The sequence below is a fragment of the Eretmochelys imbricata genome, chromosome 11, assembly GCF_965152235.1.
Source record: "Eretmochelys imbricata isolate rEreImb1 chromosome 11, rEreImb1.hap1, whole genome shotgun sequence".
Taxonomy (NCBI): Eukaryota; Metazoa; Chordata; order Testudines; family Cheloniidae; genus Eretmochelys; species Eretmochelys imbricata.
In genome coordinates, this window is record NC_135582.1 from 83,260,725 (window position 1) to 83,285,898 (window position 25,174).

A 25,174-nucleotide genomic window follows, 5' to 3' on the forward strand; every position below is an offset into this window, starting at 1 on the left:
CGGGAGAGGTGTCTCTCCCGGGGGCGGGGGGTGTTTCTGTGTAAGGGCCACACACCATTTCACCCTTCTGCTGTCTAGCACTGAAAGACAGCGCGGATGAGACTTCTGTTAACTGCCTGCCAGAGCTCAAATCCCGGATCACCAGGCCTGAGTGCTAAGCCTGAGACCGGCTCTGAGACAGCTGAAAGCAGCTGCTCCGCCTGCCCGAGGTGAGGCCCAGCCGCTAGCTGCTGGAGCCCCCTAGAGCTGGGCTGAGCCGGGGGAGCTCAGGATGTGGCATCGCCCAGGTGGCAATAGAAACAGGTGGCAGCAGAGCCGGAGAAGGCCCGTGGCCAACGGGGTGGAGACACAGCCGCACAGCGGCGCACAGGGTGAACGGTGGCACCTGGGAGCCACTTGCAGTCATGGCCCCAATAGCAGCTGAGGTGTCCCTCATTGTAACCGGGGTGGGACGTGAACTCCCGCCCCGTGAATGCAGCTCTGAACGCCGGGTCTTTGCTGGCCAAGGACAGCAACCGTGAGAGGGGCGGTGGGGGGCATGGGGGGTAAAGGAGCCTTTGTTTGTTGGACTTTCCCAACGCAAGGTGAGGAGCTGAGGCAAAGGACACTGCCCAACGTACTCGGGGGGTGGGCGTTTGGCTCACGGTCATATGCTGATGACTAGTGGTGATGGTGTTTTACCACAATAGTGCCGGGCTCCTTCCCTCTTTCTATTAAAGGTTTTCTTTGCTATACACGACTCAGTGAGGGGGAAGCATTGGCTCTCAGAGGCGCCGGGGGTGGTGGTTAATTTTCCCAAATTACGGGTGGGGACTCAAGCGGGTTCTGTGCTGAATTGTTATGAGGAACCCCTCGATGCTGAACCCGGCCCTGGTTGCTGCCGACTGCCCCCGGCAGAAGGGTGGCATTTGTACGGCAGGGGCATGCAGTGAAAGGCCGTCAGAGTCTCCACAGCAGGGTGAGGCCAGGACAGTCGGGCAGCTACCACCCCACACCGGAGTCAGGACACCTGGGTTCTGTTTCCAGCTCTGCTGCAGTTCACTGTGTTACCTCGGGCAGGTCACGTCACCTCCCCATTTGCTTCTCTCTGGAACAGGGGTTAATGGTATTTCCTTGTTTGGCTGGTGTGTTAACTGTCAGAGCAAACCTGAAACCACAGAAGGAAATGGAGAGAAACCACGGTCTGCACCGCCCTGGTGCGAACACGTGGCCTGGCAGCGATAAACCGGCCTGGGCCCTGGTACTGCCACTCGTACCAGCCCAGGGACCGGACGCGCGGGTGTGTCAAGGACGGTCACTCGTGTGCTGCCTCGGGGCTCAAATGTCGACCCTAAAAGGCACAAAGCAACAAAGCTTCCGGCTGCAAACGCCGACAAGCCCCGGCCTCGGCACTGCAGAGCACCCACGGCACAACCAGCCCGGCACGCCCCGCGCTGCGCGTCCAGGGGCCGGGCGGCTGCTCCCTCGTAGCTCCTGCTGTCTCGCAGCGCAGGGCCCCGCTGCCCTGCCCCAGGGCGGGTACCGTGAGGGCGCCTGGCTTCCTTCGGCAGGACGTGGGGGTCTGTCTGGGGCTACGACTGCCCTGGCCTCCTGCCCGCCGTCACGCAGTTCGGGGGGCGGGGGGCTCACCCTGGGGGCCGGCGCCCCCTGCTGGGGGGCAGCAATTGTGTGCTCATTCTGCGCTGGCGGAAATAGGACTCTGTGGGCGACAGGCTCAACCCCCAGACCTGCCCTCACCCCATCAAAGGGGTTTAGAGATGAGCCTGGCTGCTGAGGATGAATATGGGGAGAGGGAGGGGTCGGCGGGGAGAGGGAGGGGCTATTGAGAGGGAGGGGCCACTGGGAGGGAGGGCAGATGGCGGGGGGCTCTGCCCTCCCTTCCACTCTGACTCTTCACCCTGATCTCCCCCATCACTTGGGGCAGTCACGCCCAGCCCCACAGGGCAGGCCTGTCACTGCAGCATGAGTGGGGCGGACTCCCTCTCCAGGCCCCCAAACCTCCCCTCCATGCTAGGCCAGGTTTGGCTGCAGTGCCAGGGCAGAGGGTGCAGCTGTGGGCTGCCCCTGGGCAGGGTGAGGAGCAGGACGCTGGCCACCAAGGCGAGCCCTGCATACCGGCCTAGTTTGCCTAGGCGCGGACCCGGCTCTAGTTCTGACCTTGCCGCCAGGGATCCCCCTCCCGCGCGGCCTCCGCTCCCCGACTCCCTCTGCCCTGATTGGCTCGGGGCTGGCAGCTGCGGGCACAGAGCCGAGCAGAGACACACAAAGGGAGAAGTTGGTGACGAGGCTTGTGGCCTGGGGAGGAACCGACAGCCTGTGGGCGACCCTGGGCCCCTTGTCCCACCGCACTGACACCGGCCAGAGCCCGGATCCCCTTCCCCTGCCAGGATGCTGCTCCCTCTGCTGCTCCTCCCCTGGGCTTGGGGGGCCCTGGCCGGTAAGTGGGGACCCCCCTCCCTGCCCTTTTTGCTGCTGGGGGAGGTTGCGCATGATATAATGCCAGGGCCAGGGTGGGGCAGCACCACATAAGAACGGCCGGACTGGGTCAGACCAAAGGTCCATCTAGCCCAGTATCCTGTCTTCTGCCAGGGGCCCGGGCCAGGGGCCCCAGAGGGAATGAACAGACAGGAATCATGCAGTGATCCATTTCCTGTCGCCCATTCCCAGCTTCTGGCAAACAGGGGCTAGGGACACCATCCCTGCCCATCCTGGCTAATAGCTATTGATGGACCTGTCCTCCAGGAACTTATCCAGCACTAGTGACCCTTGCTGGGTGCAAGAGGAGGGGGGAGGCAGGTTAGGGTTCAGCAGGAAAACCCTGGAGCTGGGGAGCATTAACAAGACTGAGACGCCTTAATCTCTCTCCTCACCCACTTTGTCCTCCACTTGTTTCCTCTCCCCTCCCTCCCGCAGCCTCCCCTCCTGTCCCCCCAGGGTCTCTCACCCTCCGGCTGCTCAAAACCACCGTCTTCCACAATGCCAGTTCTAGCAACATGGAGGGGATGGCCCTGCTCGGAGACCTGGAGACCCACTTCATGGATTGCAGCACCTGCAGGATCCGCTTCCTGCAACCTTGGGCCCACCAGGGCCTGACCCCGAGGCAGTGGCAGGACCTGGAGACAATGCTCCATCGCTACCTGTCCAACTTCATCCTTCTTATTAACAAAATTGTTAAGGATGAAGGAGAGCACTGTGAGTATGGAGCGGTCCCCACAACCAGCAGGGAGCTGAGAACTGACACACTCACTGTAGTAACTGAGTGTGTCCTGACAGGGTGGATGGGGGTCAAGCCAGCCAGTTCCTGGCCCTTAGGCTGAATGCAGCCAGGGTGCCCTAGAAGGAAATAGCCCCATTTTCCATTCTCCACCCCGCTGAGCCAGTCCCCCAGCTCTGCGGCCAGATTGCAGCCTGTGCACCCTGGAGGGGAAAAGCCCCGTGTCCTGTCCCCTGAGCAGTGGCAAATGGTTTTTCACAGCCAGGTGCCCAACCAAAGGCCCTTGTTCATGCTACTGGAACCTGGCCAGCCTGAACACTGAGAACTGACACCTTCAACACACGACTTGGAAGGGCAGGAAATGCAGAGCTAAGCAAATCCCGCCCTGCACCCCCACAACCAGCGCTGCCCCAGGGCATGGGACAGATCCAGCACGCCTCTTCTCAGCTGCTCAGCCCAGTGTCTGCACTGGGTGTCTGGTGCTGGAGCACTAAAAGAAGGTCCTCGGGGGAGACTTTCTCTCAGGAACCCCTTATCCACCTGCCCCCAAATTTGCACCACAAAGTCTCCCTTGCACCTTGCTGGGGCAGAGCTAGTTTCATGGCAACCTGCCTGGGCATGTGCATTTCATGACAGAGCGACAGCCGGCCCTGTGATCACAGCTCACAGCCGCAGGAACCTCTCGGTGACGGGGCTCAGACCGATGCTCCTGGGGCTCAGAGGTTTCTGCCTCTCCGGCTGATGGAGTGTGAGACTCGGTGTGTCATGCCCTGAGGCGCTGCTGAGGAGACAATTGCTGGCAGAGGTGTGAACTGTCTGTGGGCACAGGTGCGTGTCACCGCCCGGCGTAAACACCACAGACAGAACCAAGGCCCAGGGACTTTTGTAACGCTGGGAAGCCAGACTTGTCCTTGCTACCAGTGAAGAGCTGAGATCGGGGAGCCCAGGGTTGTAAGTTTATTGAGGCTCAGGGCCATAATTTACTCTAGAGCATCATAAATCACTTTTTAAAAAATTAACATTTAAAAGTCTGGTGATTTGGGCAGGGGGTCTGTATCTCACAAAACCCATGAGCAAGGGACCCCAAATTTGCACCACAAACTCTAAGGCCCTGATGGAGAGCAGCGATTTTCAAGCCAATCTGACTATGTGTGTGGACCTCAGAGCACTTTGAAAACATCAGCTTTAAACAGAAACTGCAACGTGCCCTTAACTCCATCCAGGGCCGCCCCACAACCCTGCCCCCATCTTTTGGCCTAACATCCTCATTGCTCCTGACATGACGCCTTTATTCTCTCATCTTTCTATTTCTGCCCCCTGCCCCTGTCCCCCCGGTGACCTCCTAATGACCCGTCCTCATTGCCCCTGCCCTTTCTGTGCCAGACCCCTTTGTTATTCAGGTCTCCATCGGTTGTGAGCTCCACCTCAACGGCACCTCACGGCAATTCTGTGACGCCGCGGTGAACGGCGAGGATTTCATCAGCTTCAACATGGACTCGGGCACCTGGGTCGCTCAGCACGAGGGTAAGTTGGCCCTCAAGAAACTGGACTTTCTTAACCAGGATAAGAGCACGTCTGCCACGGTTCAGTTCCTCCTGAGAACAACGTGCGTCAGTGAACTCCAGAGCTTTGGCCAGTATGGGAAAGAGTCTCTGGCGAGACAAGGTGAGGCTGGACACCACTCCCTGCTCACTGAGATGCAGCCACTTCTGGGGTGGGGTATTGGGGGGCTGTTTAAACAGGTGTCGTGTACCAGTGCAGCTATAGCTGGGGTGGAGCGCAGTCGCGATTTCATAGCCACACTGCACAGCACTTTAAGACAGGACGTGAAGGGGGATTCCGTCAGCAATGCTAACTGCAGAACTGGGGTCTGGCCAGGACAGCGGGTCCAACGCCGGACCCCGGGGGATGGAGCTGGGCTTGGCTAGTGAGTCCCTGAGGCTCAGGCTGAATCGTCCCCTCTCCCCCACCCCGTCTCTCTCCCCCTGTCTCAGAGCGGCCGGTCGCCGTGGTGTTTGCCCGAGCGCCTCCCCCAGCCGGGACCCCCGCGCCGTTACTGCTGGTTTGCCGGGTCACCGGTTTCTACCCCCGGCCCATCCGCGTGGCCTGGCTGCAGGACGGGGAGGAGGTGGGGCCGGGCTGGCGGCTGAACTCCAGCGGGATCCTGCCCAACGCGGACCTGACCTACCAGCTGCGCAGCTCCCTGGCCGTGGGGCCGGGCGACGGGCACAGCTACGCCTGCCGGGTGGAGCACAGCAGCCTGGGGGGCCAGAGCCTGCTGATCCCCTGGGGTAGGTGCATGTCCCCGGGGTGGGGGGGATGTGGTCATGGTCTCTGGGGGCTTTTCCTGCCCATCTCAAGCAGGGCAGGGTCCAGGCAGTGAGACTGGGGAGAGGCAGAGGAGGTGTGTGGGGATCAGGGTGGAGGAGCTGAGGGGAATGGGACAGGACTTGCACAGGAGGGGCAGGGTGGGGGCTGAGGGGAGAAGTAATGGGATGGGGTGGGGAGAGCTGTATGGAGTGTGGCAGAGGGGAGACAATGGGGCAGAGGTAGGGAGGGCTGGGGGGGTTGGGGAGAGAGGCAGGAGTCCAGAGGCGATCGGATAGAGGGACTACGACTGGCATGCGGGAAGGCTGAGGGGCTGGGAATGTGGGGGGAGCAGTGAGGGTGGGACGATAGAGGACAATGAGGGAACAGGGTCAGGGTAGGGGCATCTGAGGGCGGTGGGGCTATTTCAGGGGGAGCAGGGGAGGTGGGACGGTGGGGATGGCAGAGGGAACAGGGCTGAGGTAGGGCAGGGCTGAGCGCAGTGGGTTGGGTGGGGGCAGCAGGGGGCACTGAGGGGGAGGCTGAGGGAAGTGGGTCGGGTGGGGGCAACAGGGGGGACTGACGGGGTGGCTGAGGGAACAGGGTCAGGGTGGGGAGGCTGAGGGCAGTGGGTCGGGGCTGGGGGAACGGGGGGGGCTGTGGGGAGGCTGAGGGAAGTGGGTCAGATGGGGGCAGCAGGGTGGACTGACGGGGTGGCTGAGGGAACAGGGTCAGGGTGGGGAGGCTGAGGGCAGTGGGTCAAGTGGGGGCAGCAGGGGGGACTGCAGGGGAGGCTGAGGGAACCGCGGTGGGGTGTGGCAGGGCAGATGGCAGGGGGCCCAGGTGAGGAGATGGGGGGACTGCAGGGGAGGCTGAGGGAACAGGATGCCCATTCCCAGCACATCATCCCCTGTGTGTTACAGGGCACAGCAGGCCCTGGGGCCCCGGCCTGGTTGTGGGCATCACGCTGGGGGCTCTGGCCGTAACCGCCATGGCCGTGGTGCTGTGGTGGAAAATACGCAGGTGAGTCCTCTCCCTCTCTGGGGTGGGGGTGGGGAGGCCGTTACACCCCATAACCCATCCCCTCTGCTCTCTCCATCCAGGGGCCACCGGGATGTCAGACCAGGAGAACCCAGAGCCTGAGGGGGCAGCACCGGCTTAGATGTGGGGATCAGCCCCCCACTTGGGGCCATGGACCTTGGGGCTGAATCCGCACCTGGCTCCAGAGCTGAGGGCCCTGAGGCCCCTTCTGGATCGGGGCACTGGGAGTTCAGGGCCCTGATTCGGGGATGGGATTCTCCTCCCTCTGGGACGTTTAGGACACGTTGGTCACTTGGGATACAGGATCCACATGGAGCCAGCACTAGCCTGTGCCATTCAGGAAACTCTGCAGGGAGGTGCTGCTCAGCAGGCCCCTCCAGGGGCTACAGGAGCCAGGGCCTGGATGCAGGGTTCAGGCCCAGCTACATACACAAAAGGAGAGGGTAAGGTCGGGGCCATGAGAACCAGGAGGGGATCCTGGCAGGGCAGTTGGGCTGAGCTGGGGTGCCCGGGAAGCAAGCGGATTGGCCGTGGGACATAGGCCCAGCTACCCCCTGACAACAGAATGGCCCATGGGATGCCAGAGAAGCCGCTCCAAGCCACTGGCTGGGTTGAGCGCTCCTGGGGGCAAGGCCCCTCCAGAGCTGGGTGTGGGGCACCACGTGCTCTGGGGATAGATTCTGTTGGTTTGTTCTGTGTCTGTGCAGCACCTAGCACAAGGGGTCCAGTGCAACCCTTCTGCCCATCAGAGCTGGCAGCCACAAGGTCCGTGTTCATTATCTCGGGGTTCCCTTTCAATGCAAAACCGGCTCAAGCCCCCGCCCAGTGACCTGCAACAATTACACACACACCCCTGGGTGCCTCGAAGAGGCAATAATTCCCATCTCGCAAGCACAGAGTCTGAGTGTAGCAAAAAAAAACTTTTAATAAAAAGAGGGAAATAATGGGACATTAATTTGGGGAAACACCACAAACAGGGTTTATAAACATATACCATGAGCAAAAGACCCACCACCAAGTTGGGCAGTGTCCTTTTCCTCTTGGGTTCTTAAGTCCAGCAACCCAAAAGTCCCATTAATGTGCCCATCCCTTCTCTGCACCCCACTCACAGTTGCTGTCCTTTCTCAGTGCATCCGCAGAGTTCACCTGCCACCTTGGGGATGGAGGTAAGGAGGCATCTCACTTGCTCCAGTCTCTGAGGGGCTCTGTTCTGGCCCTCTCCATCAGCCCACCCTCCTGGTCACATCTCCCTGTCAGCTCACACACACTGGAGAGTCTCTTGCATCAGAGACACTATCCAAAAGCAGGTCTAATACTTAGACCTAGATATTAATAGCTGTAATTCTGCAACATATAAAACAGCTTTTTATTGAATCAAAATTAAACCTCCTACATAACCGAGAGACACCTGATGCCTGTACAAAAGAACTCCTGCTTCTACCACCCCAATACAAACATCTAGCTCCACTCTCAAGTCACTAGGCTTTGAACCCTTGTCACCTGCCTAGCAAGTACCATTGAGTTGGGGGTGAGTCCCTCAGTCAAAAAATGACAAGTACAGTTCTGCTGTCCTTGATTCACACAACCAGGATAACAACCCTTTATTACCCCTGCCCCAATAACAAAGAGACTAGGGATCCCACACCAGCCAAAAGTGACCGTTAGGCCAGCAAGCCCATCATGCTGAGCACCTAGGCAGGGTGGGTGGGCCCATGCAAATGGATCAGCCCCTGAAGTCCTTTTCCACAGCTCACCACCAGACATAAGCATCGAGAAAGGGGCCAGGAGGTGGGCATGAGGACTCCTGGGTTCTAGTCCCAGGTCGGGGAGGGGAGTGGGGTCTAGAGGTTAGAGCAGGGGGGCTGGGAGCCAGGGCCATCCCTACCAACTGTGCTGCCCTATCAGGTGGGAGCGGCCCCTCCACGGGGCGGGGTTCTGCGCTCGAGGGCTGTGGGGTTGCAGGGGCAGGAGCTGTGTGGGGGAAGAAGCAGGGCAGGGAGACTCACCTGAGAGGACGGGGGAGCAGGCAGGAGGCGGCAAGAACAGTGGAAACTGCTGGTGAACAGTGCAGTTTGGGGCAACTGCCCCGGGCCCCAGACTTCGGGGGGCCCTGCAGGGCCCAGGGTGACCCGGGGGGTTAGCAGGCGGGCCTGGTGCCGGCAGCAGGGATCGGGACCACCCCTGCACTTGCCGATGGCGGGAAGCGGAGTGACGTGGCTGGGAGCCGGCGGAGTGGAGCAGACTAGGGCAGGGTCGCTCTCCTTCCCACCACCATCGGCGAGTGCAGGGGCGGGCCTGACACCTGCCGCCAGCGCCAGACCCACCGCTAATCCCCCACCCTGGGCTGCGTCACTCAGGGGAGGAGGCTTGGGGGACGGGGTGGGGCAGAGGCAGGAAAAGATGGGCGGGGCAGAGCAGGGGTGGGGGTTTAGGGGAAGGGGTGAGTGGGGGCAGGGTGGCGTGAGGGCGAGGCAGGGGTGGGGCAGGAAGAGGCGGGTGGGGTGGAGCAGGGGTGGGGGCTTAGGGGAAGGGGTGGCGTGGGGGTGGGGAGGAGCAGGGGCAGAGGGGGAGTTGTCCTGAGCCCCGCAGCCCCCTAGTGATGGCCCTTGCAGCGGGCGCAGCCCGTGGCGGGGCCGGCCGGGGGATAGGGCTGGCCACCAGAGCCAGTGCTGCCATATATGCAGCACGCAGCTGCCTAGGACAACACGAAATTTGGGGCAATTTGGGGCCCCAGATTTCCTGGTGTCCTACGCAGCTGCATATGCTGCGAATGCCTAGGGATGGCCCTGCTGGGAGCCAGGACTTTTGGGCTCTATCCTCAGCTGTAGGAGAAGAGTGGAGATCCTGTAATAAAACCTGCTCAATGAATGGAAATAACCTTTAACTATGTACTGCCATCTGCATGACTCGGCTGGACCCTCCCACCAGGGCCTACTGGGGTCCCCACAGTCACTGCTTGGAGTGTAATCAGCCCTGGCTGTGAGGATCCCGGAGCCCCAGATGCCTCATTCCTTGCACCTTGGATCAGAGGCTCTCAAAGGTTCCCCGAAGGCAGCAGAGTCAGTGAGAGGGTATGTGGGGCTCAGCTTGGGCAGGCAAAGGGTTAACACAGGAGGGGTTGCCCCTGAGCTCTGCTGGGACTGTAAGGTATCAGGAGAAAGGTTACGATCTGCCAGAAGTCATAACTCTGTCTAGATATGTATATCCTCAATGCATATGAAATTACAAGAATTGTACGGTTTTCACTGAAACATGCTGTAAATTGGGGAATCAGCCAGATACTAGCTCCCCCAGAGGCAACAGCAAGGAAAGTGACCAACGCCCAAGCAGGGTGTGAAACAACCATCAACAGCCATTGTCCAGCAAAGGAGCAACAATGCAATGACTCAGCTGCCTGAGGCCACATCAGCCTGACCTTGGAGACTCACTATGGCTCCCAGACATGCCTGGACTTCTGCTCCCCAAGCACGTGAGACTGAGAGTATAAAATAGAGACTGTGTCCAGAAGGGGCCTTTCTCCTTCACCCACCTACACTGCAAGCAACAAGGACACTGAAGACTTGAGACTCCAAAGACTGGCCCAGATTTCAGTCTGTATCCTATGGACTGCAATATCCAGTGGGGTGAGAAAAACGGCTTCATCTAGTTGTTGCCCCATCTATGAGGGTTGAGAGTTCAGACTGTGTGCTTAGGTGTTTATTTCTTTTGGTAACTAACTCTGACTTTTTGCCTATCACTTAATACCACTTAAAATCTATCTTTTATAGTCAATAAACTTGTTGACCTGTTTAACTTTACCAGCGGGTTTGCCTGAAGTGAAAGGTAAATTGCTGTTATTGAAGGCTGGTGTATATCCACTTTCCATTGATGAAGTGGTGAACCAATTAATAATATACACGGCATATTCCTGAGGTACAGGGCTGGGAGCTGGGGGGATCTGGCTGGTGCCTCCCGGTGTGATTCAGGAGTGGCTCTGGGAGCATTCATGCAGTCCAGCTGGATGTGGGGGGCTCCCCATGTGGTTGTGCTGAGTGATCACAGCACCTGGCGGGGTTGCTGCTGGTCACTGGCAGGGCATTGTGAGAGACAGCCCAGGCTGGAGAGAGTTCAGGGGGCACAGCGGTCCCACAGTCCCAGCCTGCACCCTGGGGGCCTCCCGTCACACTGGGTACTTGGAGACACATCAAGCCCCTCTCCACCATCTCTGGCTAGGCTAACTATATGTAGCTCCATATGGCTTTCCCAAAGAGGCAGGTTTTTGGGCCTTGACTCATCTTTGTAGCTCTTCTCTGAGCCTCTCCAGTGTCTCCATGTCCTTTGGGCAAGGCAGAGCCCAGAACTGGACCTGGGATCCAGTGCCAGTCTCACCAGAGCCATATGCAGTGGTGACCCCACTGATGTGCTCCTGCTCCCTCTCGTCCTGTGCATACAGCCCACGTTGTGCGTGCCCTGTTCACCACACTCTGCACTGGGCGCTCATGGCCAGCCATGGCCTCGATGTCCTTGTCAGTCTCCTCTAGACCCTCCTGCAGTATTGCTGCGTCCCTGGCTCCCAGCAGGGAAGGTGCCCCTGCTGATGTAGGCAGCCTAGGGTTCAACTCTGCAGGTTATCTCATTGGTTGTTGCTGCCCTTCTCTGTTCGTGTCCTTGGCACGAATGCCACTGGGAGCCCTTTGCACTTTGACAGGCGTTTCCCGAGCCTGTTTCCCCCCCAGACTGCGTATGGGTCACTTACAGTCCAGATAACAGTGTGCCTAGCATGGGGGTCCTGGGTTTCTCCAACCCTCAGCCCAGCTGACCACCCTTTTACCCAAGGAGAAACCCTGGTGCTGCCATTGTAGAGAGAATTTTTCAAATCGCCATTTTGTTTGCTTATGTTGTGGTTTGTCCACCATTGTGGTACCCCTTCTTGTTGGGCCAGTTGGTGCCCTTTTCAGTGAAGGTGGGAAAGATGCTGTCGTGTGACCTAAATAATCTGCCCAGTAACAGGAGGACATAAAAGGTCACACACACTTCAGTTGAAAAGCAGCCGGCAATTGAGTAGGATGCCCCTGGAAGGATGGGACTGAGAAACCTGCATCATGTGACACTGTACCTGCCCCATGAGGCATTGCAAGCCCTTCCCAAAGCACCCTGCGGCCAGTTGCACAGTGGGATTGGTACTCACAGGGCACTGCTCTCTGTGTCGATGCAAGAGCTGCTAGTGTGGATGCGCTCTGCCGACACAAGGAGCACAGTGTGGACATGTAACGGCAGTTTAATTAAAGCTGTGGCTGTATGTCGTCATGACTTTTGTTGACAAAACTCTGTAGACCTGGCTTAGGACTCATAAAAGGGTGCACACTGGAGATGTGCCATCTGGTCAAGATGACTCCAGAGCAGTAGAGGGCACAGAGGCAAACACAGGCTGAACTGTGTGTGAAGCAACACACTGGGGGATAGATGTGGGAGGACTGGTTGGGGATTGGTTGGGATTGTTGGGGATTGGTCCTGCTTTGAGCAGGGGGTTGGACTAGATGACCTCCTGAGGTCCCTTCCAACCCTGATATTCTATGATTCTATGACTGCCAGAAGTGGTGTAGGTGATCCAAAATAAGGATGTGTGCACACAAACCTTGTACCGATAGAACTCATGCCAGAGTAATGTCACTTCCAAAGAGGATTCATTAAAGAGGGATAAGACAGCAGATAAATAAATGGAGCTCAGCTGTTCTCAGTGGTGGCAGATGACAGAACAAGAAGCAATGTTCTCAAGTTGCAGTGGGGGAGGTCTAGGCTGGATATTAATGTAACCCTTCTGCCCATCAGAGTTGGCAGCAACAAGGGCTGGATTCAGTATCTAGGGGTTCCTTTTCAACAACACAATGCAAAAACAGCTCGAGCCCCGCCCAGTGATCTGGGACAATTACATACTACCCGCGTGGGTACCTTTAAGGGGCAATACTTCCCTTCTTGCAAGCACAGAGTCTCAGTGTAGCAAAAAACCTTTTAATGAAGGAAGGAAACAATTATGTTAGGGAAACACCACAAACAGAAATCATGAGCAAACAATTCCAGCAACACAAAAGTGCCATTAATGTACCTGTCCTTTCCCTGCACTTCACTCCCAGCTGCTGCCCTTGATGGTGCATACCCAGAGTTCAGAGGTGCATCCGCAGAGTTCACTTCCCAACCCCGGCAGAAGGGGCAAGGGAATAAGTAGACACTCACTGCCTGCACTGGTACCCAATTGCCACACCTCCCTACCAGCCTTGCTACTCCACTAGCGCTCCGCCAAGATGTCTTCAGGACCCCCACATATCACAGCTCTTAATGATTTCAGCTGCTAGTGAGGAATCATATACAGGGGGAAGTGCATCATAGACACTGTCCCAAACCAGTTCTAGTACTTAGACCTAAATATCCAGCAGCCCACTCTACAACATATAGCAAAACTTTCAGTTCTATCTATTAGCTGTGTTATTACACAGGGCTTTGGAACCCACATCCCATGCCTAGTGAGTGCTGTTCCATTGAGGGTGAGTCCCTCAATTGGACAATGCCAAGTACAGTTCTGTTGTCCTTCATTCATACAACCAGAATGATGACCATTTATTACCCCTGCCCCAATAACAAAAAGACTGGGGATCCCACACCAGCCAAAAGTGACCATTTAGGCCAGCACATCCTGTCATGCTGAGCACCTAGGCAGGGTGGGTGTGCCCATGCAAATGAGATCAGCCCCTGAAGTCCTTTTCCACAGCTCACCACTAGATGTCAGGGGAGAGCTCATTCAGACTCTGCTTACATTAGGAAACACTTTTTCACTAGGAGGGTGGTGATGCGCTGGAATGGGATCCCTAGGGAGCTGGTGGAATCTCCTTCCTTAGAGGTTTTTAAGGCCGGGCTTGATGAAGCCCTGGCTGGGATGATTTAGTTGGGGATTGGTCCTGCTTTGAGCAGGCGGTTGGACTAGATGACTTCCTGAGGTCCCTTCCAACCCTCATCTCCTATGATTCTATGATAACATTTCCTAAGCAAGCCTTCTTTATTCTTAAGTTAAAAAGCATTACAAAGAAAACATTGAAAACAACAAAAGAACCTACATGCATGCTAATAACCTTACCAGAGTTAGCCCCACTTCTAACATGGATTCTGGCTGCAACAGTTCTTCAGCCACCCTGGGACATTACCCGGGTACTATCTGGACTGATGGACATCCACATCCCCTCAATTCTCCAACCTGGGATGAGAGCAACCACTCCTGGTCTGTTCTCACAGAGCCTCCAGCATGGAAATCACCCCAGATATACTGTATGTGTGCTCTTCGCCAGCCACTACTGAATTCTATTAGAGAGAGACTCGAGCAAATTCCCAGTCCCAGACTTGGCCCCAGAAATGTGTGTCACACCCTTCTGGACAATACAAGCCCATAGAAAGTCCACTGTTTTATTAATAGAGAATGTGAGGTCAGGGGTCAGCAGCCTTCGGCACATGGCCCATCAGGAGCTGTGAGGAGCAGCGGCCAGCATGTCCCTGCAGCCCGCACCACTTCCAGCAGCTCCCATTGGCTGGGAGCAGTGAACTGCGGCCACTGGGATCTGTGGGGGGGCCGTGCCGCGGACGGTCCACATAAACAAAGTGTCTTGCAGCCCGCCAGCAGGGTTACACTGATGGGCCACGTGACAAAGGTTGCCAACCCCTGTGCTAGGCACAGTCCCTGTTATCTCAAATGGAAGTTCCCAGACACTTCGATCCAAAGACACTGTCTGAGAAAATAAAGCAAGTTTATGAAGTCGTGGTTAGTTCTGGGAGCCAGGATCCCCTACTGAACTTGCCTGTGCCCTCTGGGTAGGCCCCGTCTCCCCACCAGGCCCAGAGCTACATTGAATCCCTGCCCTGGGAGCCCTGTGCCAGGGAGCTGTGTGATCTGGGTCATCGGTTATAACACAAATCATGGGTTCCAGCTCCCCCTGGGGAGGGGAACCTGACCCCCTCAGTCCCCCCCAGGGGGACTCCTACAACCATTTCTTCTATGAGGTCCACTCCCTGTCTCTATTCAAGCCTAAGTTAATTGTATCCAGTTTGATACAGACAGCCCCCCAACCTGAAGCAAATACTCACCAGCAACCACACACCACAGAACAGAACCACTCACCCAGGAACCTATCCTTGCAACAAAGCCTGTTGCCAACTGTGCCCACATATCTATTCAGGGGACACCATCATAGGGCCTAATCACATCAGTCACACTATCAGAGGCTCGTTCACCTGCACATCTACCAATGTGATATATGCCATCATGTGCCAGCAATGCCCCTCTGCCATGTACATTGGCCAAACCGGACAGTCTCTACGTAAAAGAATAAATGGACACAAATCAGATGTCAAGAATTATAACATTCAAAAACCAGTCGGAGAACACTTCAGTCTCTTTGGTCACTCGATTATAGACCTAAAAGTGGCAATTCTTCAACACAAAAACTTCAAAAACAGACTCCAACGAGAGACTGCTGAATTGGAATTAATTTGCAAACTGGATACAATTATCTTAGGCTTGAATAGAGACTGTGAGTGGATGGGTCATTACACAAAGTAAAACTATTCCCCCATGTTTATTCCCCCCCCCCCACGCACTGTTCCTCAGACGTTCCTGTCAACTGCTGGAAATGGCCCACCTTGATCATCACTACAAAAGGTTCTGCCCCCCTCCCCCGCCCCCGCTCTCCTGCTGGTAATAGCTCACCTTAAGTGATCACTCTTGTTACAGTGTGTATGCCCCCTGTATTTTCCACTGCATGCATCCGATGAAGTGAGCTGTAGTTCAAGAAAGCTTATGCTCAAATAAATTTATTAGTCTCTAAGGTGCCACAAGTCCTCCTTTACTTGATGAAGGAATCCATCAGCAATTGCATCCAGGAACATCTGAGCCCTATTATTATTACTAGCACTTGTCCTCCAGTCTATATCTGGGAAGTTAAAGTCTCCCATGATCACGCAGTTCTCATTAGTATTTACTTCATTAGAAACATTAAAGAGGTCTCTATCCATATCCAGATTAGATCCCGGTGGTTTATAGCACACTCCAAGCACTATCCCAGGGGAGGCTCGAGTAGTTTTCTTCCCCAATGTGATTTTTGCCCAGACGGACTCTGTCTTAACCATTCCATCGCTTCTTATTGCTTTACATTCTATCTCATCATTGATAGACAGTGCTACTCCACCACCTTTGCCTTTATTTCTGTCTTTCCTAAACAGCACAGACCCTTCAACATCTGTAGTCCAGTCATGACGACTGTTCCACCCTGTTTCTGTTCTCCCTAGAATATCTGGTTTCACTTCCTGCACCAGTAGCTCTAGTTCCTGCATTTTGTTACCTAGCCTCCTCGCATTAGTGTACAAACATCTTCATTTTTGCTGTTTGGCCTCGCTCGCGTTCTGTACCCAATGAGGCATGGTCGTTCTACAGCCAGTAGAACCTATTAGACTGGTATCCACACTGCCCTTCCTCCTTATAGCCATTCTCCTACCCACGGCTGTATCCTTTCTTACTTTGTTTTCTTCCCTGTCAATGTTAAAATCCGGCGTGGAGATTACCTGGACATCTCCCAACCATCTCCCCCAAATTCCTAGTTTAAAGCTCTCTTAATCAGTTGTGCCAGTCTCCACCCTAGAAGTCTATTTCCTTCCCTACTCAGATGAAGTCCATCCCAAGAGAACTGTCCTCTGTCCAGGAATGCCTCCCAGTGGCCATACATCCCAAAGCCCTCCTTATAGCACCACTGCCTGAGCCATCTGTTGATAGTCATAATCTTGTCACACCTTTGATGCCCTTCTCTAGGAACAGGCAGAATCCCACTACAGATCACCTGAGCCTCGATTTCCTTAAGCATCTTCTCCAGCCTGGCATAGTCTCCCTCGATACGTTCCAGCGAGAATCTAGCCGTATCATTTGTTCCCACATGAGGGATGATCAGTGGATTCTTTTCTGCTCCCCTTAGGATCCTCTTCAGCCTCAGGGCCACATCCCGTATCTTAGCACCAGGCAGACAGCTCACCCTTCTGTTCTCTGGATCAGCTCTGGTGCCAGGCCCATCTGTTCTTCTCAGATGGTGCTCCGCATGATGGGACTGCTGGCCTAAATGGTCACTTTTGGCTGGTGTGGGATCCCCAGTCTTTAAGGTGCCACCGGACTCCTTATCGTGTTTGCGGATACAGACTAACACGGCTACCCCTCTGATACCGGTCTCTTTGTTATTGGGGCAGGGGTAATAAAGAGTTTTTATCCTGGTTGTGTGAATCAAGGACAGCAGAACTGTACTTGGCATTTTTTCCTTGAGCGACTCACCCCCAACTCAATGGCAGTTGCTAGGTAGGGGACACGGGTTCCAAAGAGCGATCAGTTGGAAAGGCGGGTAGGTGGTGTTGGCTGTCTTGTGACTAGTCTGCTCTCACTTCTGTAATAACAAAGCTAATTGATATTCAACTGAGAGTCTTGTTACAAGCTGCAGCCCCTGCTACCTAGGGCTAAGTATTAGGCCAGCTTTTGGACATGGTTTCTGATGCAAGAGGCTGCCTAATCTACCACTGTTTGCTGTACACCAGCAGTGAGGCTCCCCTCCAATCGCTGTAGTCACTGACAGCTGAATCGGTAGGTGGCTGGTAGAGAGGTGTGGTTGGTGAGTGAGTGGGTGGCTGGTGGGGAGGCCTAGCTGGGGGGAGGGGGGCAAAGCAGAACCCCACAGAGAAGGGTGGCAAGTGAGGGCCTGAGCAGCAGAGCGAGTAAACTGCCTCCTTACCACCCCCTTGCCCCCTCCCACCTCCCCCAGCATGGGAGGTGACCTCTGCAGATGCACCTCTGAACTCTGGGTCGGCACTGTCCAAGGATAGCAACAGTGAGTGGGGTGCAGAGGGGAAAAGGACACTGCTTTGGTGGTGGATTTTTGGCTCATGGTTTATGTTTTTTATAAACCCTGTTTGTGGTGTTTCCCCAGATTAATGCCGCATTATTTTCCTCCTTCCATTAAGTTTTTTTTTGCTAAACTCAGACTCTGTGCTTCTCAAGAGGGGAAGTATTGCCTCTTCCAGGCACCCAGGGGGATGGTGTGTAATTCTCCCAGGTAGGATTGCCAGCTGTCCCGGGACCGGACACCATTTTGCAGTGCCGGTGTCCCCATGTGTGTCAAAGGCATTCCTAGTCCCAGGTCACTGGGTGGGGGCTCGAGCCAGTTCTGTGTTGTACTGTTGAAAGGAAACCCCTAGGTACTGAACCTGGCCCTTGATGCTGCTGGATTACCACAGGGTCGAGGAACCCCAGTCGTGCCCAGGACCCCCTAGTGCTCAGTTTCGCACAAATGCAGAACAAAATGGGGGGTGGGGGGAAGAGGGATAGCTCAGTGGTTTGAGCATTGCCCTGCTAAACCCAGTTCAATGAGGGATCTGGGGCAAAAACTGGGGATTGGTCCTGCTTTGAGCAGGGGGTTGGACTAGATGACCGCCTGAGGTCCCTTCCGACCCTGATAGTCTATGATTCTATGAAAAGGACAGAAGCTATCCTCAGAGAGCCCATGGTGCCCCATACCCAGCTCTGGAGATGGGCCCTGCACCCAGGACCTCTCAGCCCAGCCAGCGAGTTGGAGCGGCCGCCCTGGTGCCCCATGGGCCATAGTGTCATCAGGGCTCCTTGCAGGTAGCTGGGCCTATGTCCCAGGGCCAATCCGCTTGCTTCCCGGCCATCCCAGCTCAGCCCGAATGCCCTGCCAGGACCCTCCTGGTTCCCATGTTGTACTTAAAGTTCTGTACAGGATTTTTTCAGGGAGGATAAGGCAAAGTGCCACATTTATTGGTAATCCATATATCAATCAACACTGTATCATAGGCACATGATCTATATTATACTCATGGACTCACACACACACACACACGTATACCCCATCTTGTTGCTGTTACCACCTAGTCGCTCCCCTTAACTTCACCGGCCAGGTGAGTTAGATGGGGGAGGGGGTGGAGCCGAGCTTCTGTCGATCCTGATTGATGCTCCAATGTTCACAAGACGAGACCCGGGGTCCTCTGCAAGACACCTCACATTTATAGCAGCTTCCCTCTCATGCAAATCTACCCCAGATGCAAAATCTGTGTCTGTGCCCATTGGTCACCCGTGGCACTTCCTTCTGGGTGTGGTCTTAATGCTGCCACATTTATTTTCAAAGAAGAGGGTGTTTTCAAAAGAAGGTGTCAATATGTCTGCTCTTCTTTAGTGAGCCCACTTGACAAGTTTTATTGTTCTTGGATCTGGCTTCCATCCCCCCTCCAAAGGTTGCAGCTGTCTGGAGGTGCTTGCCTTCCACGCCTTACTCATTCACACCTCATTCATTCAACAGGGCAATTGATTAAAACGGGGGAGATCTTATGCTACTCCTAGTGAAAAGACATTTTTCTTCTACCTTAACCATCCTTAGGGGCTATAACATTATACCAAGGCTCAATACAAAGTTTTTATACAAGGATTTGATACAAAGTTCCTATATCAAATACAAGGTTATATGAAGAGGCATAATACAAAGTCATACAGAGTTATGCAAAGATGCTTAATGCAGAGATTTATCGACACCCATGACCCCCACCTGTACCCTCTCCCTTTGTGTATGTAGCCGGGTCTGCACCCTGCCCCCAGGCCCTGGCTCCTGCAGTCCCCAGAGGGGCCCGCTGGGCAGAGCCTCCCTGCAGGGTTTACTGAGTGGCACAGGCTTGTGCTGGCTCCATGTGGATCCTGGATCCCACCACACCCTCACATGTCCAACATGCCCCAAATGTCCCAGAGGGAGAAGAATCCCACCTCCCACCCCGTGCCCCGATCTCCCAGTGCCCCGACCCAGACGGGGCCTCAGGGCCCTCTGCTCTGGAGCTGGGGGCAGATTCAGCCCCAAGGTCCATGGCCCCAAGTGGGGGGCTGATCCCCACGTCTAAGCCGGTGCTGCCCCCTCAGGCTCTGGGTTCTCCTGGTCTGATGTCCCGGTGGCCCCTGGATGGAGAGAGCAGAGGGGATGGGTTATGGGGTGTAACGGCCTCCCCACCCCCACCCCAGAGAGGGAGAGGACTCACCTGCGTATTCTCCACCACAGCACCACGGCCATGGCGGCTACGGCCAGAGCCCCCAGTGTGATGCCCACGGCCAGGCCGGGGCCCCAGGGCCTGCTGTGCCCTGTAACACACAGGGGGTGATGTGCTGGGAACAGGCACAGCAATATGGACCCTGTTCCCTCAGCTTCCTCCATAGTCCCCCCTGCTCCCCCCACCCTGACCCACTGCCTTCAGCCCCCCAACCCCAGCCCTGTTCTCTCTGCCTTCCTCACTGTCCCACCCCACTGCCCTCAGACACCGCTACGCTAACCCTGTTCCCTCATTGTCCCCCATCGTCCCACCCCCCACTGCTCCCCCCACATTCCCAGCCCCTCAGCCTTCCCGCATGCCAGTCGTAGTCCCCTCTGTCCGATCGCCTCTGGACTCCTGCCTCTCTCCCCAACCCCACCAGCCCTCCCTATCTCTGCCCCATTGTCTCCCCTTTGCCACACTCCATACAGCTCTCCCCACCCCATCCCATTACTTCTCCTCTCAGCCCCCACCCGGCTCCACCCATCCCAGTCCTGTCCCATTCCCTGCAGCTCCTCCACCCAGCTCCCCCGATCCATCCCCACACACCCCACACACCTCTTCTGTCTCCCTTCACCCCAGTCTCACTGCCAGGACCCTGCCCTGCTTGAGATGTGCAGGAAAAGCCCCCAGAGACCATGACTGCAGCCCCCACCCCCCGGGGACATGCACCTACCCCAGGGGATCAGCAGGCTCTGGCCCCCCAGGCTGCTGTGCTCCACCCGGCAGGCGTAGCTGTGCCCGTCGCCCGGCCCCACGGCCAGGGAGCTGCGCAGCTGGTAGGTCAGGTCCGCGTTGGGCAGGATCCCGCTGGAGTTCAGCCGCCAGCCCGGCCCCACCTCCTCCCCGTCCTGCAGCCAGGCCACGCGGATGGGCCGGGGGTAGAAACCGGTGACCCGGCAAACCAGCAGTAACGGCTCAGGGGTCCCGGCTGGGGGAGGCGCTCGAGCAAACACCACGGCGACGGGCCGCTCTGAGACAGGGGGAGAGAGACGGGGTGGGGGAGAGGGGACGATTCAGCCTGAGCCTCAGGGACTCACTAGCCAAGCCCAGCTCCATCCCCCGGGGTCCGGCGTTGGCCCCGCTGTCCTGGCCAGACCCCAGTTCTGCAGTTAGCATTGTTGACGGAATCCCCCTTCACGTCCTGTCTTAAAGTGCTGTGCAGTGTGGCTATGAAATCGCGACTGCGCTCCACCCCAGCTATAGCTGCACTGGTACATGACACCTGTTTAAACAGCCCCCCCGCACCCCACCCCAGAAGTGGCTGCATCTCAGTGAGCAGGGAGTGGTGTCCAGCCTCACCTTGTCTCGCCAGAGACTCTTTCCCGTACTGGCCAAAGCTCTGGAGTTCACTGACACACGTTGTTCTCAGGAGGAACTGAGCTGTGGCAGACGTGCTCTTATCCTTGTTAAGAAAGTCCAGTGGCTTGAGGACCAACTTATCCCTGCGCTGAGTGACCCAGGTGCCCGAGTCCATGTTGAAGCTGATGAAATCCTCGCCGTTCACCGCAGAGTCACAGAATTGCCGTGAGGTGCCGTTGAGGTGGAGCTCGCAACCGGCGGAGGCCTGAATAACAAAGGGGTCTGGCACAGAAAGGGCAGGGGCAATGAGGACGGGTCATTAGGAGGTCACCGGGGGGCAGGGGCAGGGGGCAGAAATAGAAAGATGGGGGAATAAAGACATCATGTCAGGAGCAATGAGGATGTTAAGCCACAAGATGGGGCCAGGGTTGTGGGGCAGCCCTGGATGGAGTTAAGGGCACATTGCTGTTTCTGTTTAAAGCTGATGTTTTCAAAGTGCTCTGAGGTCCACACACATAGTCAGATTGGCTTGAAAATCGCTGCTCTCCATCAGGGCCTTAGAGTTTGTGGTGCAAATTTGGAGGTCCCTTGCTTATGGTTTTGTGAGATACAGATCCCCTATCCAAATCACCAGACTTTTAAATGTTAATTTTTTAAAAAGTGATTTGTGATGCTCTAGAGAAAATTATGACCCTGAGCCTCAATAAACTTACAACCCTGGGCTCCCCTGAGCTCAGCTCTGCACTGGTAGCAAGGACAAGTCTGGCTTCCCAGCATTACAAAAGTCTCTGGGCCTTGGTTCTGTCTCTGGTGCGTACGCCGGGCGGTGACAGGCACCTGTGCCCACAGACAGTTCACACCTCTGCCAGCAATTGTCTCCTCAGCAGCGCCTCAGGGCATGACACACCGAGAGTCTCACACTCCATCAGCCAGAGAGGCAGAAACCTCTGAGCCCCAGGAGCATCTGTCTGAGCCCCGTCACCGAGAGGTTCCTGCGGCTGTGAGCTGTGATCACAGGGCCGGCTGTTGCTCTGTCATGAAATGCACATGCCCAGGCAGGTTGCCATGAAACTAGCTCTGCCCCAGCAAGGTGCAAGGGAGACTTTGTGGTGCAAATTTGGGGGCAGGGTGGTTAAGGGGTTCCTGACAGAAAGTCTCTCCTGAGGACCTTCTTTGAGTGCTCCAGCACCAGACACCCAGTGCAGACACTGGGCTGAGCAGCTGAGAAGAGGCGTGCTGGATCTGTCCCATGCCCTGGGGCCGCGCTGGTTGTGGGGCGGGATTTGCTTAGCTCTGCATTTCCTGCCCTTCCAAGTCGTGTGTTGAAGGTGTCAGTTCTCAGTGTTCAGGCTGGCCAGGTCCCGGTAGCATGAACAAGGGCCTTTGGTTGGGCACCTGGCTGTGAAAAACCATTTGCCACTGCTCAGGGGACAGGACACGGGGCTTTTCCCCTCCAGGGTGCACAGGCTGCAATCTGGCCGCAGAGCTCGGGGACTGGCTCAGCGGGGTGGAGAATGGAAAATGGGGCTATTTCCTTCTAGGGCACCCTGGCTGCATTCAGTCTAAGGGCCGGGAACTGGCTGTCTTGACCCCCATCCACCCTGTCAGGACACACGCAGTTACTACAGTGAGTGTGTCAGTTCTCAGCTCCCTGCTGGTTGTGGGGACCGCTCCATACTCACAGTGCTCTCCTTCATCCTTAACCCCTTTGTTAATAAGAAGGATAAATTTGGACAGGTAGCGATGGAGCATTGTCTCCAGGTCCTGCCACTGCCTCGGGGTCAAGCCCTGGTGGGCCCAAGGTTGCAGGAAGCGGATCCTGCAGGTGCTGCAATCTATGGAGTGGGTCTCCAGGTCTCCGAGCAGGGCCATCCCCTCCACGTTGCTAGAACTGGCGTTGTGGAAGACGGTGGTTTTGAGCAGCCGGAGGGTGAGAGACCCTGGGGGGACAGGAGGGGAGGCTGAAGGAGGGAGGGGAGAGGAAACAAGTGGAGGACAAAGTGGGTGAGGAGAGAGATTAAGGCATCTCAGTCTCGCTAATGCTCCCCAGCTCCAGGGTTTTCCTGCTGAACCCTAACCTGCCTCCCCCCTCCTCTTGCACCCCAGCAAGGGTCACTAGTGCTGGATAAGTTCCTGGAGGACAGGTCCATCAATAGCTATTAGCCAGGATGGGCAGGGATGGTGTCCCTAGCCCCTGTTTGCCAGAAGCTGGGAATGGGCGACAGGAAATGGATCACTGCATGATTCCTGTCTGTTCATTCCCTCTGGGGCCCCTGGCCCGGGCCCCTGGCAGAAGACAGGATACTGGGCTAGATGGACCTTTGGTCTGACCCAGTCCGGCCGTTCTTATGTGGTACTGCCCCACCCTGGCCCTGGCATTATATCATGCGCAACCTCCCCCAGCAGCAAAAAGGGCAGGGAGGGGGGCCCCCACTTACCGGCCAGGGCCCCCCAAGCCCAGGGGAGGAGCAGCAGAGGGAGCAGCATCCTGGCAGGGGAAGGGGATCCGGGCTCTGGCCGGTGTCAGTGTGGTGGGACGAGGGGCCCAGGTCGCCCACAGGCTGTCGGTTCCTCCCCAGGCCACAAGCCTCGTCACCAACTTCTCCCTTTGTGTGTCTCTGCTCGGCTCTGTGCCCGCAGCTGCCAGCCCCGAGCCAATCAGGGCAGAGGGAGTCGGGGAGCGGAGGCCGCGCGGGAGGGGGATCCCTGGCGGCAAGGTCAGAACTAGGGCCAGGTCCGCGCCTAGGCAAACTAGGCCGGTATGCAGGGCTCGCCTTGGTGGCCAGCGTCCTGCTCCTCACCCTGCCCAGGGGCAGCCCACAGCTGCACCCTCTGCCCTGGCACTGCAGCCAAACCTGGCCTAGCGTGGAGGGGAGGTTTGGGGGCCTGGAGAGGGAGTCCGCCCCACTCATGCTGCAGTGACAGGCCTGCCCTGTGGGGCTGGGCGTGACTGCCCCAAGTGATGGGGGAGATCAGGGTGAAGAGTCAGAGTGGAAGGGAGGGCAGAGCCCCCCACCATCTGCCCTCCCTCCCAGTGGCCCCTCCCTCTCAATAGCCCCTCCCTCTCCCCGCCGACCCCTCCCTCTCCCCATATTCATCCTCAGCAGCCAGGCTCATCTCTAAACCCCTTTGATGGGGTGAGGGCAGGTCTGGGGGTTGAGCCTGTCGCCCACCGAGTCCTATTTCCGCCAGCGCAGAATGAGCACACAATTGCTGCCCCCCAGCAGGGGGCGCCGGCCCCCAGGGTGAGCCCCCCGCCCCCCGAACTGCGTGACGGCGGGCAGGAGGCCAGGGCAGTCGTAGCCCCAGACAGACCCCCACGTCCTGCCGAAGGCAGCCAGGCGCCCTCACGGTACCCGCCCTGGGGCAGGGGCAGCGGGGCCCTGCGCTGCGAGACAGCAGGAGCTACGAGGGAGCAGCCGCCCGGCCCCTGGACGCGCAGCGCGGGGCGTGCCGGGCTGGTTGTGCCGTGGGTGCTCTGCAGTGCCGAGGCCGGGGCTTGTCGGCGTTTGCAGCCGGGAGCTTTGTTGATTTGTGCCTTTTAGGGTCGACATTTGAGCCCCGAGGCAGCACACGAGTGACCGTCCTTGACACACCCGCGCGTCCAGTCCCTGGGCTGGTACGAGTGGAAGTACCAGGGCCCAGGCCGGTTTATCGCTGCCAGGCCACGTGTTCGCACCAGGGCGGTGCAGACCGTGGTTTCTCTCCATTTCCTTCTGTGGTTTCAGGTTTGCTCTGACAGTTAACACACCAGCCAAACAAGGAAATACCATTAACCCCTGTTCCAGAGAGAAGCAAATGGGGAGATGACGTGACCTGCCCGAGGTAACACAGTGAACTGCAGCAGAGCTGGAAACAGAACCCAGGTGTCCTGACTCCGGTGTGGTGTGGTAGCTGCCCGACTGTCCTGGCCTCGCCCTGCTGTGGAGACTCTGACGGCCTTTCACTGCATGCCCCTGCCGTACAAATGCCACCCTTCTGCCGGGGGCAGTCGGCAGCAACCAGGGCCGGGTTCAGCATCGAGGGGTTCCTCATAACAATTCAGCACAGAACCCGCTTGAGTCCCCACCCGTAATTTGGGAAAATTAACCACCACCCCCGGCGCCTCTGAGAGCCAATGCTTCCCCCTCACTGAGTCGTGTATAGCAAAGAAAACCTTTAATAGAAAGAGGAAAGGAGCCC

The 25,174-nt window shown here is 56.8% G+C and overlaps 2 protein-coding genes across 2 annotated transcripts; one reads left to right on the plus strand and one right to left on the minus strand.

Moving 5' to 3' along the window:
• Positions 1 to 2,354: 2,354 nt before the first annotated feature.
• Positions 2,355 to 6,664, plus strand: LOC144271993 (antigen-presenting glycoprotein CD1d-like). The gene is made up of 6 exons (XM_077829732.1): positions 2,355 to 2,437; positions 2,914 to 3,192; positions 4,598 to 4,879; positions 5,209 to 5,505; positions 6,445 to 6,544; positions 6,625 to 6,664. Exons 1-6 carry the CDS (start codon positions 2,389 to 2,391, stop codon positions 6,662 to 6,664), a joined length of 1,047 nt encoding a protein of 348 aa, XP_077685858.1. The 5' UTR covers positions 2,355 to 2,388.
• Positions 6,665 to 19,402: 12,738 nt separating this feature from the next.
• On the minus strand, positions 19,403 to 23,576 carry LOC144271992 (antigen-presenting glycoprotein CD1d-like). The gene is made up of 6 exons (XM_077829731.1): positions 23,431 to 23,576; positions 22,675 to 22,953; positions 20,993 to 21,274; positions 20,367 to 20,663; positions 19,643 to 19,742; positions 19,403 to 19,562 (listed from the first exon to the last, which is right to left on the minus strand). The coding sequence occupies exons 1-6, from the start codon at positions 23,477 to 23,479 to the stop codon at positions 19,523 to 19,525; spliced, it is 1,047 nt and encodes a 348-aa protein (XP_077685857.1). The 5' UTR covers positions 23,480 to 23,576; the 3' UTR covers positions 19,403 to 19,522.
• Between the last annotated feature and the right edge of the window lie 1,598 nt (positions 23,577 to 25,174).